Raw genomic sequence first — 21521 nt, forward strand, 5'->3', positions numbered from 1 at the left:
CTATGAACGAGCAGAAATACTCACCTTCTTGTTCATCGCTGACACGTCGCTCATTTTCTAAAAATAGAATGTCCGGTTATTCAATGTTCCCGAGGCAGCACACATCGCTCCGTGTGACACCCCGGGAACGATGAACACAGCTTACCTGCGACCCACCGGCAATGCGGAAGGAAGGAGGTGGGCGGGATGTTACGTCCGCTCATCTCCGCCCCTCCGCTTCTATTGGCCGGCCGCTGTGTGACGTCGCTGTGATGCCGAACGTCCCTCCCCCTTCAGGAAGTGGATGTTCGCCGCCCACAGCGAGGTCGTTTGGAAGGTAAGTACGTGTGATGGGGGTTACAACATTGTGCACCACGGGCAACAAATTGCCCGTGCCACTCAAACAATGGGGGCGGATGTGATCGCAAATACGATCGCACGACATATTGAAACGTGTAAAGCAGGGTTTAGTCTCATAGTATGCCATGTATATTTCATAAGTTCCGGTCGTACCTAAGAATTAGGTGCTGCCAGATAATTGAGGCTGTAACTCTGCAGCTCTCTATTAACATCTATGGAAGCTCTAAAAATTGTTTAGCAAGCATGCTCCCTCTGAGGAGTGTAAGGTTTCACCTATGGGAGCATGCTCCCTCTGAGGACTGTAAGGTTTCACCTATGGGAGCATGCTCCCGCTGGGAACCGTGAGGTTTCACCTATGGAAGCATGCTTCCTCTGGTGATTGTAGGGTTTCACCTATGGGAGCATGCTCCCTCTGGGCACTGTAAGGTTTCACTTATGGGAGCATGCTCCCTCTGAGGACTGAAAAGTTTCACCCATAAGAGCATGCTCCCTCTGGGGACTGTAAGGTTTCGCCTATGGGAGCATGCCCCCTCTAGGGACGGTAAGGTTTCACCTATGGGAGCATTGTCCCTCTGGGGACTGCAAGGTTTCACCTATGGAGCATGCTCCTTCTAGGGACTGTAAGGTTTCACCTATGAGACCATGCTCCCTCTGGGGACTGTAAGGTTTCACCTAGAGGAGCATGCTCATCTGGAGACTGTAAGGTTTCACCTATGGGAGCATGTTCCCTCTGGTAACTGTAAGCTTTCACCTATGGGAGCATTCTGACTCTGGGGACTGTAAGGTTTCACTTATGGGAGCATGCTCCCTCTGAGGACTGTAAGGTTTCACCTATGGGGGCATTCTCCTTCTGGGGACTGTAAGGTTTCACCTATGGAAGCATGCTCCCTTTGGGGACTGTAACGTTTCACCTATGAGAGCATGCTCCCTCTGGGGACTGTAAAGTTTCACCTATGGGAGCATGCTCCCTCTGGGGACTGTAAGATTTCACCTATGGAAGCATTCTTCCTCTGTGGATTGTAAGGGTTCCCCTATGGGAGCATGTTCCCTCTAGGCACTGTAAGGTTTCACCTATGAAAGCATTCAACTTCCGGGGACTGTAAAGTTTCATCTATATGAGCATGTTCCCTCTGGGGACTGTAAGGTTTCACCCATGGGAGGAGCATGAGCTTCCTGAGGTCAGACAGCTGAGCGACCATGATACACTACTCCCTTATAATAAGAATCATGTAGCATTATGAGCTTACAAGAAAACATCATGTTGCTTAGGTGCAGTACAAAATAAGTATTTATTTGTAAGTTACTCAATATTTTTTTGTAGTTTTAACTGTAGAATGTGAGTTTTCCTTAAGCAGCTGCCAATGATGTCTCCTCTTAAACACTTTATTAGTAGAATAGATATTTAATACCTTTTATATGCACTCCATAGTAAACATAATCTGGATGGATTTATTTTGATCAAAAATGTCATTGGAGACCAGAACAAGCTGCAAGTTTTCTGACCGTCGAGGGCGGAGCTAATAAAGAAAGTAGGAATTTAGGCATTAACCAGATTTTAAGTTAAAACATATGAAGCTCACAAACAATGTATACGTTTGGAAGTGTTTAGAAATGTGCGTTAACATCATATAAACAGTGTAAAAGCTTTCTTAGTGGATTCGATATAAAGAAAAAAGAGTCGAGTTTATTTTGTTTTCCTCCCGCGTCCTAAAAATGTGATGCACGAAAAGTGCACATCAAACCGCACAACCTCACAGCTCTTTTTATCATTGACAGTTTATCTAGAGGAGTAAAGAAGAGGGATAACATTACCATGTAAATGGAGCGGTCCTGATCTGTCTCCCTAACATAATCAAATTCAACTTCCACTACAGCTGAAGAATGTTAACGTATAAACTGTTTTTCTATGTGAGTCGCATGGTGTTACTGTCATATCATCTCTCCATCCTTCGCTCATCCACTCTACTCAAAGAGGAGAGCCACATAGAAGAAATTATATTAAGTCCCGAGTGTGGAGAGTTGACACATAAGGATGTTTTTTGCTGGTACCTTTCTGCATTTATCCCTTTTGCATGACCAATGGATTAATTCCTCATCTTTGTATAAAAATAAAAGGAACCGCATACGGCTTTTTTTTTTAATTATTTAAATAAATCATTTTTAAAAACCAGCATGCGGTCCCTCCCAATTTTGATACCCGGCCAAGATAAAGCTAAACAGCTGGGGCCTGGTATTCTCAGGCTATAGTTATTGGGCCCCCCAGGCCTAAAAATGGCAGCCTGCAGCCACCCAGAATTGTCACATCCATTAGATGTGACAATCCTGGCACTTTACCCAGCTCTTCCCAATTGCCTTGTTGCAGTGGCCTCCTGTGTTCTCTATGAAAGAAGAAATGACAGACATCTCAGGTGGCAGCTTTTCTTTGAGAATAAAGTGGCCGTCACTCCCAATTTTGATACTTAGACAAGAAAAAGCTAAACAGCTGGGGGCTGCTATTCTCAGGCTATGGTTATTGGGCCCCCATGCCTAAAAATGGCAGCCTGCAGCCACCCAGAATTGTCACATCCATTAGATGTGACAATCCTGGCACTTTACCCAGCTCTTCCCAATTGCCCTGGTGCAGTGGCCTCCTGTGTTCTCTATGAAAGAAGAAATGACAGACATCTCAGGTGGCAGCTTATCTTTGAGAATAATGTGGCCGCCACTCCCAATTTTGATACTCAGCCAAGAAAAAGTGTCGCGGGCGGAGGAGCGGACGCCGCGCTCTCCCACTGCTCGGGTCCGGCTGCCGCTGCTGCCGCGGCCGCTGTTGCTTGGTGGCTCGAGCGATGGGCCGGATCCCGGGGACTCGAGCGGCGCTCCTCGCCCATGAGTGAAAAGGGGATTGGTTTTGGGGATTTATTGTCCGTGACACCACCCACGGTTGTGGTGATTGTGTGGACACCACCGCTGCTCTGTATGGGGATCCCGGGAGTAGTGGTATGGAGCAGCTAGATGTTGGCCCTCCCCTCCGTGGGTAGGGGGTTGGTGGTCCCGGGGCCCGATGATGGGGAGTTAGGAAGGTAGACAGGCGGGTTATGGGGCCTGTTGAGGTGCAGGGACGCAGGGGCAGCGCTGTGCCGCACGGCACGGAGGTACTCACTCAGCCCAAGGATGATGACACAGTTCACGGTAAACAAGCGGCTGGTTGGACGGGTCCCTCGGACGGCTGCGGTGTTGATGTTCCCTGCAAGTTAGCGGTGACTGTCTCTTCCCTGCACCTAAATACGGTTGTTGGTAGCGATGGATTCCCACCGGTAACCCGCTCCCCAGCTTGGATATGAGCTGGAGGAGCCCCTCTTTTGCCCGCAGGTGCTGGCCCTGAGAAACTGGTGCCTTGGCGGTGGCGGTGTCTCTCCAATATGGTTGGACGGTTGCCTTCAATCGGGACTTTGGCTGTTGGGAGACCCGGAGGTCCCCTTCACTGACGGATTTGGCAAATTGTACGGCGACTCCAAGCCTTGCCGGGATCCGAAAGGCCCCTGCCAATGGTGCTGGCTTCTCTTTGTGTACCGGTCCGGTACCGCCGAGCCACCACCCGTCCACGGTCCTTACGGTAGACTCCAATAGGCCACTGCTGCAGACGGTCACTGCCGTCTGCCAACCTTGCTGTCTCAGTCCGGGGCACACACCCGGACCAACTTCAGGCTCTGTTGCTGTCACTTTCTCCTTCACTTCAACTCCTTTCACTTGCTCCCCTACCACTTCCCTCTCACTTCCTTCGAACTCTCCAACTCCACTCTCAACTATAAACTGCCTGGTTTTCCCACCTCCAGGACTGTGAACTCCTCGGTGGGTGGAGACCAACCGCCTGGCCCACCCCCTGGTGTGGACATCAGCCCCTGGAGGAGGGCAACAAGGATTTTGTGTTCTGACCTTGGTGTGCCTGCAGGGAATGTAGGGTGTGTGGTGGTGTCATGACCTGTGACCCCTGGCTTGCCCAGGGCGTCACAAAAGCTAAACAGCTGGGGGCTGCTATTCTCAGGCTATGGTTATTGCCCCCCCCCCAGGCCTAAAAATGGCAGCCTGCAGCCACCCAGAATTGTCACATCCATTAGATGTGACAATCCTGGCACTTTACCCAGCTCTTCCCAATTGCCCTAGTGTGGTGGCCTCCTGTGTTCTCTATGAAAGAGCAAACGACAGACATCTCAGGTGGTAGCTTATCTTTGAGAATAAAGTGGCCGGCACTCCAAAAGTTCCTTAACTCTCCTGACAATCATCTGTACTTAGCCCCATACACATTAGAGACAGTCGGCGAAACTCGTCGATATTGGCAGATTCAGCCAACGTTACACTAATGTATATGGGGAGCTTAACCATTATTCAGTATATTCTGGATATTAGAATATTGCTATTGTTCCCTTCTTTTGGATATAAGGCCAGTACTACATGGAGCTTATTGTACGTTATGGCAGCTTACACTGTATAAAATATTCTTCTTGACTGCAGCTTTAGCTTAAAATCAAATTTTATCCAAAAGCCAGAAAAAATATAATCATTGTAATCCACACAGATGATGGGATGGTGGAACTTTATAGAAGTTACATAGAGTCGGAATGATAAAGTCATTGGGCTGATTCATCATTTGCATCTAATTGAAGTAACATTTCTTTTTTTATTATTGTGGTATTTGCTGATGTTTTGTGCCAAATTCTTCTAATGCGATTGGGGCTCATAAATGTTGTGCAAAATCAAATTCTTATTTTTTTTGTATTTAACTGGCATTTTTTGACTTTTCAGCACAAAAAGTCGCAAAAGCTTTAAAAAAAAAAAAATAAATAAATAAATACAATTCCTCCAGAAACCTTATTCCAGGCAATGACTGGAGTGAGATGTACTAAAATAAAATGAAATTTGGTAAAAGTCACATTTCCTGAATCTGTCTGAAACCATCTGTCAAGGGGAAAAAAAGACTTAAAAGAAAGCGTAAAAAGTTATGCAAAATGTATAGAGAATAAGGTAAACATACTAAAGCTCTGAAAAGGAGCAAATTAGTCCAGAAAACTGGAGCGACAGCAATGATGAATTGGGGCCTAAGTGTGTAAATTATTATAGTATGTACATTATTTACAAGACCTCATCTTTAATTAGGCATAAAGTAGCAAATATTGAATACAGATATATAACATTAAAGTATATTGATTACATTACTATATGTCAAGATACACTGGCCAAATCAATGTATCCATTAAATGGATTGGAAATCACAGATATGCTGACAGCGACAAAATATAATAAATCTACATGTTGAAAATAATTTAGTTTTATGGAGAACAACTCGACTCAAGCGTCAAAGTCACCAAAAATAATCAAGAAAAATCAGCTTTAAATGTGCATAACTAATTATGTTCTTATTACTAAGATTTTATTATTATTAATGTTATTTTTATTATTATGTTTTTAATATTTCCATTTTTTTATTGATTACTTACAAAGGCATCTAAATACTAAAGAATAAATATATATTTTCTTTCTCCACAGCAAATTTTACCTGATTCAGAAGTGACATCACAAGACGACAGAATAAGAAAGGTAGAAAATTACCTTTATTTTTACCTTTAACCAAACTGACTATAGCTTCAATATGTATGTGTAGCCTATATCCTGTATGGTGGAAGTAAATAAGTTACAGGTTCATTTCAACCAATTACTTAAAGGGAATCTGTCAGCAGGTTTTTGCTACCTCATCTAAGAGCAGCATAATGTAGAAAAAGAAACCCTGAAACCAACGATGTATCACTTAGATTACTAGGTGCAGCCGTTCTGACACAATCAGAATTTTTAGATATAGTAATGCAGCACCCACACCAGGCTCTCTATAGACATTGTACACTGAAAGTGAGGTGCCAATCAGAGGAGGTGGTGAGCCATGCAAGAGACAATGTAGTCCGCACAATGCTTAACCAAACATTCCAGGAAAACAACAGCTCGGATCTTGACAAGACAGTCATCCCTGAATATTATGTTTTAACCCTTGCAGCTGCTGTCTTCAGATTTCATAACAAAAACCTGCAGTCAAATTTCCTTTAACGAGACGCTATCATCAGAAATTGACCTTTTATTCAGAACAGGTTGTTGTATTACTTGTAGAGATGAGCAGATCATTTGAATTTACTGACTTGAGTGAACTTTCCCTAAAAATTTGATTTGCGATGAATACATTTACGTGAATTTCAGTATTGGAAAGCTTGTAATTATTTGAAAATTACACGTTGAGGGGAGGAGAGAGAGAGGACCCTGCTTATCATAAAAGCTTAAACACTACAGGAGAGAGAGGACCCTGCTGACCATGAGAGTTTACACTCTACATGAGAGACAGGGAGGACCCCGCTGACCATAAGAACTTACACTCTACAGGAGAGAGAGAGGAAGGACCCCACTGAGCAAAAGAGCTAACACTCTACAGGAGAGAGAGGACCTCACTGACCATAAGGGCTTACACTTTACAATAGAGAGAGAGGACCCCATTGATATATAGGGCTTACCCTCTACAGAAGAGAGAGAGAGAGATTACACTCTACGAGAGAGAGAGGACCCTGCTGACCATAAGAGCTTACACTGTACATGAGAGAGAGGACCCTGCTGACCATAAGAGCTTACACTCTACAGGAGAGAGAGGGAGGACCCCACTGAGCAAAAGAGCTTACACTCTACAGGAAAGAGCGTACCCTGCTGACCATAACAGATTACACTCTACAGGAGAGAAAGGAAGAGCCCTGCTGAACATGAGCTTATACTTTACAGCAGAGAGACCCCACTGAGCAAAAGAGATTAAGCGCTACAGAAGAAAGAGAGGACTCTGCTGACCATAAGAGCCTACACTCTACAGGAAGCAAAGGGCCTTGCTGACCATAACAACTTACATTGTACTGGAGAGAGAGAGGATCCCTCTAACCATTAGAACTTACACTCTACAGGAGGTAAAGACTTACCCAGTGATTCTGGAGAGAGAAAACGACTTTGCCGTACAAACTGTGCTCTCCTACAAGCCACTGGTCTGAGTTGGCTCTAGTACTGACAAACACTACTAGATATGTAGAGGTCCGGGAGGTCCGGGAGGCAATGTAAAATGGTGTTTCCTTGCTCTCTGATACTTTAGCAGTGTGTGAATTGGCGACATGTAAGGGTGCTTTACACGCTGCAATATCGCTAGTGATGTCGTGCGCGATAGCACCCACCCACGTCGCTGTTTCGTCATGGGGTGATCGCTGCCGTAGCAAACAATATCGCTACAGCAGCGTCACACACACATACCTGTTCAGCAACGTCGCTGGAGACACTGAACAATCTCTCCTTTAAGGGGGAGGTTCGTTTGGCGTCACAACGGCGTCACTAAGCGGCTGCCCAATAGCAGAGGAGAGGCGGAGATGAGCGGCCGGAACATGCCGCCCACCTCCTTCCTTTCTCATTGCCAGTGGACGCAAGTAAGGAGATGTTTGTCGTTCCTGAGGTGTCACACAAAGCGATGTGTGGTGTCCCAGGAACGACGAACAACCAGCGGCATGCACCACCAACGATATTATGAAAAGGAGCGACGTGTCAACAATCAACGATTTTTGACGTTTTTGCGATCGTTGATCGTCGCTCCTTTTAGTCACACACTACGATATCGCTAACGGCGCCGGATGTGCGTCATGAACACCGTAACCCCCGACATATATCGTTAGCGATATCGTTGTGTGTAAGGTACCCTTAAGTTTCAATTTGCATAAACATGCGAATTTTAGAAAATGCTACTCGAAGTCAACCCTCTTTGAATGGTTCCACTCACCTCTACTGTAGTCGCTTGTATTTAAAAAACAATGGCAATGTTACATTTTTCATATCACGTTTGTTAAAAACTAAATAAATAAAATTAGTATCTTGCAATTTTCTTATTGGCCACTGGGACTTTTTCAGACTCATATTTCCTGTCCCCACAGGAAGTCTTTAGAGCAAAGCTCCATATTATTAGAGGCAAGTTTTCAGTGACAGGTAACACTCTATGACAACTAATAAAGGATCCCCCCAGCCCATCTTTCATAATGATATTATTAGATGCTTCAATCTAAAAATAGGGTCAGAGTCTGACCATTGTGGCTATATGCACATGTTGTTTCCTTTAACAACAGGAAGTTAATGCTTAAAAGGCCCAAGTGGTCGGTGAGAAAGTTGCAAGATTTCTATTTTTTATTTTTAACACTGATTGTGCTATGTAAAAATATAAAAATAAAAAACTACAAAAATACGTTTAACAGAAAAATCTGATTTAAACAATAGCTCATTTTCTGATGACAGCTTCTCTTTAAGTAAAGTGGTCATGATATTGTTTAGAGTACTTGAGCTCTCTTAGATGTAGTTGGAGTTTTCTTTTGAACTATTCTTCAGATACAGTACCATTCTAATCAATGAGAATGTAGCGCATACATGAGATTGGATATTTAAAATGTATTTCGACATTGTGTTTGGGATGGCAGCTCAGTTCCATTTTTTTTAAAAGGGGCTAAGCCGTAAAACTAAACCAAGCATCTAGTAAAAAGTGACTCCTTTCTGGTATCTAACGGGTAACGATAAGACTTGTTAAAGGGTCACTTTTGACTTTTAGGGTATGTGCCCACAGTCAGGACTCACTGCGTCCTGGACTCAGCAGGTCCTGACCTGCGGGGCCACGAGTCTCCTCCGCAGGAGAAAGGAGACCGCAGCTGCTTGTACCCATGATCAGGGTTCAGTGCACTGCGGTCTCCTACTTGTGTTCTCCCTACGGAGGATGCATGTGAATCCGCAGCAAACGATTTACATGCTGTGGTCTAAAAAGACGCACCACAGGTCAGTGTTTGCTTCGGAAAAAAACAAATACAGTGGACATGGGATTTCTAGAAATCCTGTCCACTATGCTTGCACTGTACAACGCAGCGTTTAGGATTCAGCTGAAGCATGCTGCGTCCAAAATGCTGCAAACACTGATCGTGGGCACGCACCCTAAGGATTGCTACCTCTAATAGGTGGCACTAGAGTTCGTCTACTTCCTCACTGGAGAAACAATTTTCAGATTTCCAAGAGGAGCATTGCGGCTTAAAGTCTCCTCACCACAGGCATGCCAGAATGGTATGTCAGTCTCCACAAGGAGAATAACTTTCCCTTTAGACCCTGTCTTAGCCTCTCATACAGGCAGATCAGGTCTTGTATTTTCTACTGATAAGGGAGAACCATCCCGGAACACTGTGTCTATAAGTTGAAGTTCTAATCTGGCATAAATCCTAAGTCATATGACAAGGCTCTTTAAAGGGACACTTTTGACTTTTAGGATTCTTACCTCCAACAGGTGGCACTAGAGTTCAACAATTCACTCACTGAAGAGACAATTTGCATGTTTCCCAGAGGAGCATTGCGGCTTAAAGTCTCCTCCCCACTGGCATGCTGGAATGGTGTTTCAGTCTCCACAAGGAGACTCCTTAGGCTCCTTGTGCAGAGTGACATTCCAGTGTAAGGAGACTTATAGGCCATGCAATGCTCCTATTGGTAATTAAATATGCAAATTTACCCTTCAGAGAAGAAGAGGACTGGAACTCTAGTGCAGCCGACTGGAAGTAGCAATCCTAAAAGTCTATATCCAACCTTTAAAAAGCTTTTTAACTTGAGTTAATATAAAAACCAAACCAGAATATCTATGTGCAGAGATATGTTTCAGAGTGTTACCCCTCCTCAGTGCAAATCAAGAGATCGGATTTGGCTAGGTGAGAGACCTCTCTCTGGGGTCTAAGGTGTAATGTCTGGTGGAGATCCAATGGTTGGACACCCATTGATTATACATTGATGACATGCTGCCATTTACCCCACTAGACAGTAAATGACAACACTACTAAGAGGACTCAGAGAAGAAAGTTATGATTAATTTGTGGACCATCCATAATCACAAATAGTTAATCATTATAAGTTTATGTTAAAAATATATGAAGCATGTAAAATAATCCATTTTTTATATTAAAAGCTCAAATCTAGTTTATGCCCCCAACATTTTAATTTCAGATAAGCACTTAATATCCAGCAATTCTGGCTGCGTACAACCTTTTTGCCCTCTTTCGAGTTTGCAGAAAGCTTAAATTCTCTCTTAGGCTACAATTTACATGAATGTAAATATTTTAGAAATGACATCACTTGGCAGAGGCGCGGTGCCGGTAAAGAGGGACTACACCGTATAAAAAATATATTCGCTTTCCAATAGTAAATTTTCATACATTAAATAACGACAGACTGATGTCTCCCGATGCATTTATTTCTTAAGTAACGTTATATAAACTATAGCAAAGGAGGTTATTTTTTTATTAAGATTCTTAGCTTGAGATTTTGTATTGATGATAATTGTGTTTTGTTTTTTACTTTTATATGAATATGAACCACATCTGAGCTAATATTTTAAATTATTTAACTCAAGATTTTGCATTGATGACAATTGTGTTGTTTTATATTTACTTTTATATCATTTAATTTAAATTTAATTCAATTAATTTAATAATATAATTTAATACAAATATTTGTAATTATTTTTGTGGATCTTTTGGTGCTTCTCTAACAATATAACTGCAGAGAGTTTGGATACAAAGAAGAAACCTGTATTAATGCGCTACGAAAAAAAAAAGTATTGTGACCAAGTAGTGACCTTCGAAAGAACCAATGTGTATAGGGATGACCTTTTTACCTTCGGAACCTCCATAATTCACTTCATGATGTCTATGACTCAGTGGGATCTTTTTTTGTGTGTTTTGAGACACATCAAAAAAAATTGTTTAAAAGAACAGAGAGTCCTCAGTGGTTGATACCTTTTAATGGCTAACTGAAAAGATGGTAATAATTGCAAGCTTTCGAGACTACTCAGGTCTCTTCATCAGGCATGGTATAACACAAAATCTGAAGAGTCACGTATTTATACACAACAGGACTTAGAATAGTACAATAGAAGAGTAGAATAGTACGGTACAAAGATATATTTTACTTGTATCAAAATGGAGGATACCAGAATGTACCGCATCTTTACACTATTCTAAGTCCTGTTGTGTATAAATACGTGACTCTTCAGATTTTGTGTTATACCATGCCTGATGAAGAGACCTGAGTAGTCTCGAAAGCTTGCAATTATTACCATCTTTTCAGTTAGCCATTAAAAGGTATCAACCACTGAGGACTCTCTGTTCTTTTAAACAATTTTTTTTATCTCTACTGGCTAACACGGTACAAAGATATATTGAGACACATCAGCAAGGTGGCAGTACCACACATCCTCATTACCATACAACTCAATTACTTCAGAGCTTCCAACGCTTTGGAGTCCATTCAGCCATTGAATCGCTGAAACAAACGGATATATTCACCTACATTGTCCCAGCTACCTGGACACATAAAAGAGGACAGAAAATCATTTTCAGTCTTTATTGAACATATGCTTATTGATCATTTTGTTAGTAATTATTCCATATTTATTTAAATGTTTCTTATTTTTGCAATTTCTGCCCTTCATATTAGCATAAGGAGCCACTGAAGAACAAGATCTTTGCCTTTTCTTGAAGTTTACTCTGACTTCTTTCGAGTAAAAATTTGTTTAGCACTAAAACCCGTTTGGTGATGGTTGCTTGGCTTTATGAGGTCATAAATTCATTTAGGGATGGGCCCGGCATTTTAATAGTTGGAGGTCAATGAGGTCATGGCAATAAGGTAAAGAGTTCAAGTACGTGGAGGGTGCAGTTGTCTTACAGCTGTATATCAGGAATATCAGGAACAAAATGGTTATCAAAATTTGTCATTCATACTGCTCAAAAAAATAAAGGGAACACTTAAACAAGGATTTTGTACTTTGAAGTTCCCTTTATTTTTTTGAGCAGTATACTTAGGAAATTCAGCACTTAGAAAAGGGGGCAGATGCTCAATTTTAGTTTGCGCTCTTAATATTTGTTTTGCTTGTGCTTAAAAGATTTCACTTGTTGATTTCAGCCATAGAAGTAAGGTGTCCATTTGAGAAACCTACATATACTTAGCCCCTTCACCCCCAACGCAATTGTCCTTTTTTTGACATTTAAAAATTAAAAAGTCCTACAGCCAATCAGCCGATCTAGTTTGCAACAGTAAGAACTACTTAAATATTGACTATGAGCCACTCTGGCTGTGTTAAAGTATAGAAGCACGGTCTGATAGAGCGCTAAGGAGGCCACAGTATTAGATTCATTTTTTTAGAATTTATTGTTTTCTATCAAACACAACGCGTTTCGATATACACAATATCTTCATCAGGTGGATATCATATATCCACCTGATGAAGATATTGTGTATATCGAAACGCGTTGTGTTTGATAGAAAACAATAAATTCTAAAAAAAAATAATCTAATACTGTGGCCTCCTTAGCGCTCTATTAGACCGTGCTTCTATACTTTACTGCTGATCTTCCCCTCTGTGGGTTCACGGTAAGAGCTGCTTGCTACGGAGGTCAGACTACCAGAGATGCCCAGTGATCTGTCACATGACCAGCTCTTCAGGATTGTGCTTCCCCGGATGGACATTGTGGGCTAACAGGTTAGAAGAGCTCTGACACCACACTCCCGTCTTATACCGTGGTTGTGCGAGGGCTGCACAGCCACATCAGGTGAGCAGTTTCTTTTTCTCCTCCTCACCGCTATCTCCCAGACCCTTCACATGCGCTCCCTTGTTTAATTTTTTATCCTTACTCTGGCTGTGTTGGGATCTTTACTAAGGGGAAAACTTGTTTCCTTGCGGATACCTGACAAGCCAGTGTGGTTTGTCAGGTCTCCGCAAAGAGAAAGGTTTTCCCCTTAGATCCCACTATAGCTTCTCATACAGCCAGATCTCATACTTTGCACTGACGAGGGGCAATCACCCCGAAACACCGTGTCTGCAAATTTGGGTTCTGATCTGGTATAAATCCTAAGTCATATGAAAAGGTTCCTTAAAGGGCCACTTGGGACTTTTAGCATTGCTACTTCCAATAGGTGGCGCTAGAGATCGTCTCCATCCTCCCTGGAGAGACAATTGGAATCTTTTCTATAACATGCATATGCCTTTTTGTAGTAATTCTTTTAATTCCTTATTCACATGCTCATGTACATTATGGACTGCAATATCATATTGAGGTCCCTCCTGTGCAGTATTCGGTGCCGTATATCATCAATATACCCCTAAAAAAGATCAACTATGGGAGACTATAGACTAATTTACAATATCAAATTGAGCATGCTGCATTTTTCCACCATTGTAATATCAGTATATTTAGTACCTGAAACCTGTATCATCCTGAATATAGCCATGTACATGTGCCCTAACAGTCTCATAACTAATGTAGCAAAACAGAAGATACGGCGCTTACTCGGTACAGTGGTTAAGTTAAAGAGAGAGTGCCCCTAATTCAATGCACTCACCTGGCCATGGCAAAAGCAGGCATATATTGGTGCAGGGACACTCTCCTAGCAAAGGCAACTATTCCAACTTGCTGAATAGGAGACTTCCAGTGGGCTCCGATCAGAAAACAACTGAAGTAAAAAAAAAACGGTGTGCGCCATTTGCAATGGAGCCCTGCTGTTCCACAATGGATTTGATGCAAAGGTAAATTCGACTTGGTTTTATTGGCATAAAAAAATAATATTAGAGCTGTACATCGTGCTTAACATTCAGTTTCTGAAGACACAGAAAGTGAGAGGTTGCAGCTGCATCCCCCTCCTTCCTTCTCCTCACTATTTAGGACTGTGGAAATAGAGGAAAAGCAGAGAATCTACAGCTGCATGCCCATCCTCACCTCTCCACGCTATTAAGACTGAGGTCACATGAGCATATGGCATCCGATGTGATATTCTAATGACCTTTGGCTCCCGCTCTGCTATAAGTGTGACAGAGTGTCATGCAACTGTGAACTGATCCTGCAATGGGATCAAAGCTGCAAAACAGAGGGAGGGAACTGCCGAGGAGAGGGAGGGATTAATCTCTCCATCTCCTCCATTGTCAGCCTATGCGTATATTGCACTGCACTCAGATGTCATCCGAGTGCAGTCCGATATTTCTTTCGCACCCATAGACTTGTATAGGTGTGAGTGATCCGAGACTCACATACAATCGCAGCATGCTGCGATTCTTTTCTCAGTCCGATTAGGGCAGAGCAAAAAAATTCCAGATGGGAACTGCCTGATGGAGTAACATTGATCTGAGTGGAATGTCACCAGGCCTTACACTGACAAGTAAAATGGTAACAATATTTTAAACTTTTGACTTTCAGGCTCCATATCTCACCATCCAGTTCAGCTTTGAGCATGAGACTACCTTCATCTTATAGACAATCATCTTGGCTATCTCATATTTGTTATGCAAATTTTTGTCATTTTATTATTTTTTTAGTATTTTATAAATCTAGCTTTGACTTTCAGCACAGTCTGAATCCTTCTGGGCTCTCAATCCGATTCAAGAATGTCTCAACTGAAAACTGCTCCCAGGTCTCTTCTACACATTCCCAATGTTGGTGTGTACTGGTCAACTCCCTTGGCTATATATACAGCTTTTTCTTCAACTTTACCAACAAGTGTTTGATTAGGTTGAGGTCTGGGGACTGTGCAGGCCGACCCTCATTGTCATTGAACCATTTCTTTCGCATATCTCTATGTATGGTTTCAGGTCGTTGTCCTGCTGGAACACTTATAAACCATACTGACCTCCTCCACTGTCGTGTTTGTCGCACTGGAACTTATAGACCTTGTAATGAGTCAACTTCTTGACTCCAATATATTGCCTCGATGTGATGTCACCTCTTGGCTTTTGAATGGATGGACTTCATTTTGTATTCTTCCAACTGTCATGCACACACATAATGCAATTTGGCAATTTTCTTGGCCAAGACACTGCTATTAAGGAGCTGGGTGATCTGTTTCTCTTTTCTTGGGAAATCTTCATGGCTGATCCTCAATTTGAACTAGTGACCTTTTGCTTTGGTATCAACCCAATATAACACTGATAGATAGGGAAAAAGGAAAACTGTGACTGCATCGCCCTACTTCTCTGTATTAAATCTATTTTTGCAAACGGATATTTGGATGACAGAGGAAGTCTCTACACATGCGCACAAATGCAATGCAAGGCTGAATTACACACCCTTGAAAGTTGATGATAGTCAGTATCACAAAGAAAAGATGTATGACAAATATGGTTGTACTTTATGGTTGTACTTATATGTACTAAGAAAGATGTACTTGTGACACTTTGCAATGCGCTCGTACATATAAATAGCATCTTTTTAACCAGCCAAAATAAAGCAGACAGTTTGGGGCTGGCATTATGAGGATGCAAAGACCCATGGCTATTTGGCCCTTCCCAGTCTAAAAATAGCAGCCCACAGCCACACTAGAAGTGGCGCATATACTGTATTAGATGCGCCAATTCTGATGCTATTCCCAACTTTTCCTGATTTTCCTGGTGCAGTGGTAATTGGGGTAATACTTTGGTCTTTGAAGTGAGCTGTGAATTGACAGCTGGCTTCAAGCCCAGGGGTAAGTAATGGAGAGGTGTTTGTCAGACACCTACATTACTAATCCAGTAAGTATAGATTTAAACAAAAACACACACAGGGAAAAATATTTTATTGAAAAATAGTTTATTGAAAAATAGCTTATTTCAACACTCCCCCCACACTCGCTTGTTCACCAATTTATTGATGAAAAAAATCCTTGCAGTTACAACATAATGCAATTGAAGAATACAGACTCCCTCACACTCCCTGACCCTGATCTAGTGGCCACTTTATTACTCCATGCAAACCAGATCAAAGCACTGCAAACTTCCTACCTGCCTACAGCATCATGATGTAGTGAGGACTACTAATCGAAATATCAGGTTGCTGACAAGTAGCACAAAGTTCGCAGTGTGTGAAGTCACCACTAGGGGGAGCTGGAACACTGGAATGGGTAACAGGACTATAGAACCACAAGGTGTCACAAGAGTAATCATAGTAGGATTACTAAGAGAAGTCATACAAGCAGGGTCAGGGCCGGGAGGTCACGCAGTACAAGGGAGGAGGTAGAGTCAGTGTCAGGAGCGAGCCGGAGATCAGGAATTGAGAGAGCAAGCTGAAGAAGGTGGGTACAGGGACGGAACGACAAACAAGGAACAGGAGAGGAAGACCGGAAGGTAAGGCAAAAACGGAGGGGACTGGACTCAGGGAGGTCGGACGGAACAGGGAAAACTGAGGTCAGATGAGGTAGAAGGCAGAATCAAGAACACTTACAGGGGCCAGGCGCGCACACTGCAGAGCAGGACTATAACTGGCGCTGCACCAATTGAGGAGACATCCTGATTAGTGTTGAGCGAGTATGCTTGTCACTACTTGGAACTCGCACGAGTATCACTGTACTCGGGCTACTCGGCGGGGACCGAGTAATTTCGCGATACTCGTGCTGTACTCGTGGTCTTCATGTTGGCGCTCTCTTTAGAGCCAGCCCTTATGCAGGGATTGGCTGGCAGACCACTGCAATACCACAGCCCTGTTACTTGTGGAATTGCAGTGATTGGCCGGCCCTCACAGCATGACCGTGCCTTTAGCCCGACACTTCCCCGCTCGGCTACGGCCCCTCCTGCACTCCACTCCGCGTGTATATATATATATGCACGTTTACACACACACGCACGTTTTTTTTTTAAATTTACAGTTTTATGGTTTCTACATGCTGCCGGGGGTCATTTCAGAATAATACTCGGGTCTCCCATAGGATAACATTGGGCTCGGTGCTCGGGCCGAGTACACAAGTATTTTGGGATGCTCGGCCCGAGCCTCGAGCACACGAGCATTTCAGTACTCGCTCATCACTAATCCTGATAAAGCGGCATGATCCCTGGAACGAGGCACGGCAGGATAGGCTCCACCAACCGGCTGAGCATCGGGAAACACCGACCACAAGACCATGTGACAAATACAACTCTGCCAGAGCAGAGTCCAAACTGATTCATGAACAGTGATCTGCTCTGGCTGACATGGACTGGAATGCCATGGAGTTCTTCATTTAACAGATCCCATATATATATATATAAAAAAAAATAAAAATGAGGAAATTTTATCTGCATTATAAAACATAATGTAATTTCTTATTAAAATGCCTAGAACATTATTATTATTGAAAACAAGTAATAATTAGTCACTGACTAAATTACTGATTGAACAGTCGTAGCAACAGTGACTCCTTCTGGTTAAAGATGTACGGTCAGACATTGCTAAGACTTTAATCATGTACAAATATATTATTTCATTTTTATACAAATTTAAGTGACTTTTTGTAGCAATGCTAAACACTATCCCCTGATACTCCTTTTTTTTCTTGCAACAAGTGTGCAATATTATATTCACCGCACTTCTTGATGCAAACACTAGTGTCTTTCACATTTCCTTTAAAACCAGTTTGAATAAATGTTTTTTATTCCAAGCCGGAGTCAAATAATGGCACTATAGTCATCCGAAGTCTTTAAATTGTGCCGGCTTTGGTGTCACTGGTCCTCGGAGAGTTCTCTCTTCAGTAGGCCCTCTATTTAGTCTCTGTTTACTTAGAAGGAATAGCCTAGGGGCTACTGGAGGAAAAACATCTGTGTGAGATAATCTATAGAGTTATCTATCTATCTATCACTCTTGTCGGGCCCAGTCTCTCTTGAGAGCCAGCTGAGAGACTTGTAATGAAAAGCCATTGCTGAAGAGGCTTTAGGGACAAATAAAGAAACATGTTAAGAGCTAGCTGAAAATGGATAGAGGACATTATTAAAGCTGAATAGCCTTCTTATCAAAATCCAATAGGATAGACATTGGCCAACAGTTTTACAATTATTTTTCAACATACCAGAAAAAAAAGAATTTATCCCTCAACAACAAATAGATGTAATCAAGTTGGTTAAACCTTCAAGGATAAAAGGAAAAAAAAAATAAAAAAATAAATTCTCCCTCTTGTCGTCCTATTTTAAATCCACTTATTGAGAATGGAAGGGTTAATAATATCAAAAAGTTGAATTTTAAATGCAATAGTCAATGAGATGGTTGTAAAAGTATTTCTTATATTAGTGTTTGTATCTTATATGTATTTACTTATTTATTTTATTGTAATACCATTTTATTTCAATATTGAAAAAATATATAAAAATAGATTTATTTATTTTTACATTTAACTGCAATTAAAATATCAATATAACTACCACATATGGGGAAAAAAAATGTTTTAATATATTGATTTTTTGTACTTTTTTTAGTGTTTGTATCTTATATTTATTTACATATTTATTTCATTGTGATACAATTTTATTTCAGGATTGAAAAGAATACAAAAATAGATTTTTATTTATTTTATTTTTAGGTTTAACTGCAGTTAAAATATCAATAGAACTATAGTAATGGAAAAATGTTTTTATTTATTGATTCCTGTTTGTACTTTTTTTAGTGTTTGTATCTTATAATTAATTACTTATTTATTTTATTGTAATACCATTTTATTTCAATATTGAAAATATATATAAAAATAGATTTATTTATTTTTAGATTTAACTGCAATTAAAATATCAATATAACTACCACATATGGGAAAACATGTTTTCATTTATTGATTTTTTTGTACTTTTTTTAGTGTTTGTATCTTATATTTATCTACATATTTATTTCATTGTGATACCATTTTATTTCAATATTGAAAAAACTCACAAAAAATAGATTTTTTTTGTAAAATGTATTTTTACGTTTAATTGCAGTTAAAATATCAATATAATTATAATAATGGAAAAAAAATGTTTTTATTTATTGATTGTTTTTTGTACTTTTTTTAGTGTTTGTTTATTATATTTATTTACTTTTTTATTTTATTGTGATACCATTTTATGTAAATATTGAAAAAAAATATAATTATAATATAAAAAATGTTTTTTTTATTTTATTTTTTATTTACCATTTTATTTCAATATTGAAAAAACCACAAAAAATAGATTTTTTTTTGTAAAATTTATTTTTAGGTTTAACTGCAGTTAAAATATCAATATAACTATAATAATGGAGAAAAAATGTTTTTATTTATTATTTTTTGTACTTTTTTACTGTTTGTATGTTATATTTATTTATTTATTTCATTGTGATACAATTTTATTTCAATATTGAAAAAAAAGTTTTCATTGTTTTTTGTACTTTTTTAGTGTTTGCATGTTATATTTATTTACTTAGTTTATTGTGATACCATTTTACCATGTTAGCACTATACAAAAAAATAAAGATTTATTCCAATATTGACAAAAAAGTACAAAAATAGATTTTTTTTGTTTTATTTTTAGGTTTAACTGCAGCTAAAATATCAATAGAACTATAATAATGGAAAAAAAAAATATTGATTGAATTTTGTACTTTTTGACTTATTTCCCTATTAGCTGATCTCATCAATTGCTAATTATTCTTCTTTACGTAAAGGTAAAAAAAAAATGTAATTTTAATGCTGTGCTTGTTTGGTAATATCAGCTCGAGATAATAATGTTGTGTTACTTTCAAATATGCATTACTAAAGCTATTAATCTCCTGTCATTTAAAATGAGATATGTAATACTTAAGGTCGAAGCAGACATCTGATATCTCACTATTACATTGTTTGCCAAGAGATGATTGATTGATAATTATGATAATTTGCAAAATGATTATTTGTGTATGATATCCAAGGAGTGTCCCTGCGGACTGTGCACAATTTCCTATTTATATATGGGCCATCAAAAATGGCCTCTGGTAACACCGGAGGTGGACAGGTCTTCAGAGTCGGTCCCGATGGGAGTAACAAGACTGATGAGTTATGACCTGGATGAGACGCAGCTCAGACTTCAGTAAGGAGTCAGGAAGTTTGTCAGGGAAGAGCACGGGAGTTTCTGTTAACTGTCAATTGTGTGGCAATTATGGGGGAACACAGCCTGCGGCACAGGAGGGAATCATCCATCTAGGCAATCGTGAGTGTGACTCCCCCCGCAAGCCTCGAAAAATATTTTAAATGTTTCATCGTTATGTGAATTTACTATAAAACCACTTTAATTTTGCAGTTTAGGTTTCACACTTTCTTATTTTTTTCTAAATTAACACATCAATTCTAGTAAATTTCTCTATAAAAAAAAAGTTGTGATAATTACATTCTTGAATGGTGCTATTATTGGGACGTTAATGTAAATTGTTTCACTCTGGCTCTTTTATGAGCCAAAATGTTAGAAAACTTTATCACATTTTAGTCTTGTATGATTCAAGGATGTTTTAGTCTTACATGACTCAAGATTTTTGAAAATTGGAAAACTCCAAAATTGTTAAGTTTTTGTTTCGTGTTACATTGCTATTGAAAGTAAAGGCTACTTTACACACTGCGATATCGGTCCCGATATCGCTAGTGTGGGTACCCACCCCCATCTGTTGCGCGACACGGGCAAATCGCTGCCCGTGTCGCACAACAGCCGTCACACATACTTACCTGTCCGGCGACGTCGCTGTGATGGGCGAACCGCCTCCTTTCTAAGGGGGCGGTCTGTGCGGCGTCACAGCGACGTCACTGAAGCGTCACTGAACCGCCGCCGAATAGCAGCGGAGGGGCGGAGATGAGCGGGACGTAACATCCCGCCCACCACCTTCCTTCCACATACCGGCCGGGAGGCAGGTAAGGGGAGCTTCCTCGTTCCTGCGGCGTCACACGCAGCGATGTGTGCTTCCGCAGGAACGAGGAACAACCTCGTTACTGCTGCAGTAACGATTTTTAAGAATGGACCCCCATGTCGCCGATTAGCGATTTTGCACGTTTTTGCAATGATGCAAAATCGCTTATCGGTGTCACACACAGCAGCATCGCTAATGCGGCCGGATGTGCGTCACAAATTCCGTGACCCCAACGAGATCGCATTAGCGATGTCGCAGCGAGTAAAGCCCGCTTAAGACTTTATGAATATGCAGAGGCACAACTTATGATTCCTGGGCACTGATGCAAAATCTGTAACCAAGCTCCTTAATTACAATTGTGAGCGAACCCATGGACGTTTGGATGGAACTTAAAAAAAATTTGTTTTGGGAACGGACTTGGTCCAAAGACTCCGATCCCCATACAAAACAATTTGGTCCCGAACGTCTGTGGTGTAAAACGGTCGTAGTTAGAGATGAGCA

The 21521-nt window shown here is 40.8% G+C and overlaps 1 protein-coding gene across 7 annotated transcripts in view; it reads left to right on the forward strand.

The window, feature by feature from the left end:
* The window catches only part of PRDM16 (PR/SET domain 16), an 869912-nt gene that overhangs the window by 441356 nt on the left and 407035 nt on the right, over window positions 1–21521 (forward strand). For all 7 annotated transcript variants that reach the window (XM_075328421.1, XM_075328422.1, XM_075328423.1 and 4 more), the window contains exon 3: window positions 5863–5913. In XM_075328421.1, the coding sequence (XP_075184536.1) occupies window positions 5863–5913 (51 nt within the window). The remainder of the gene's footprint in view (window positions 1–5862; window positions 5914–21521) is intronic.

Source organism: Anomaloglossus baeobatrachus, chromosome 11, assembly GCF_048569485.1.
Source record: "Anomaloglossus baeobatrachus isolate aAnoBae1 chromosome 11, aAnoBae1.hap1, whole genome shotgun sequence".
NCBI lineage: Eukaryota > Metazoa > Chordata > Amphibia > Anura > Aromobatidae > Anomaloglossus > Anomaloglossus baeobatrachus.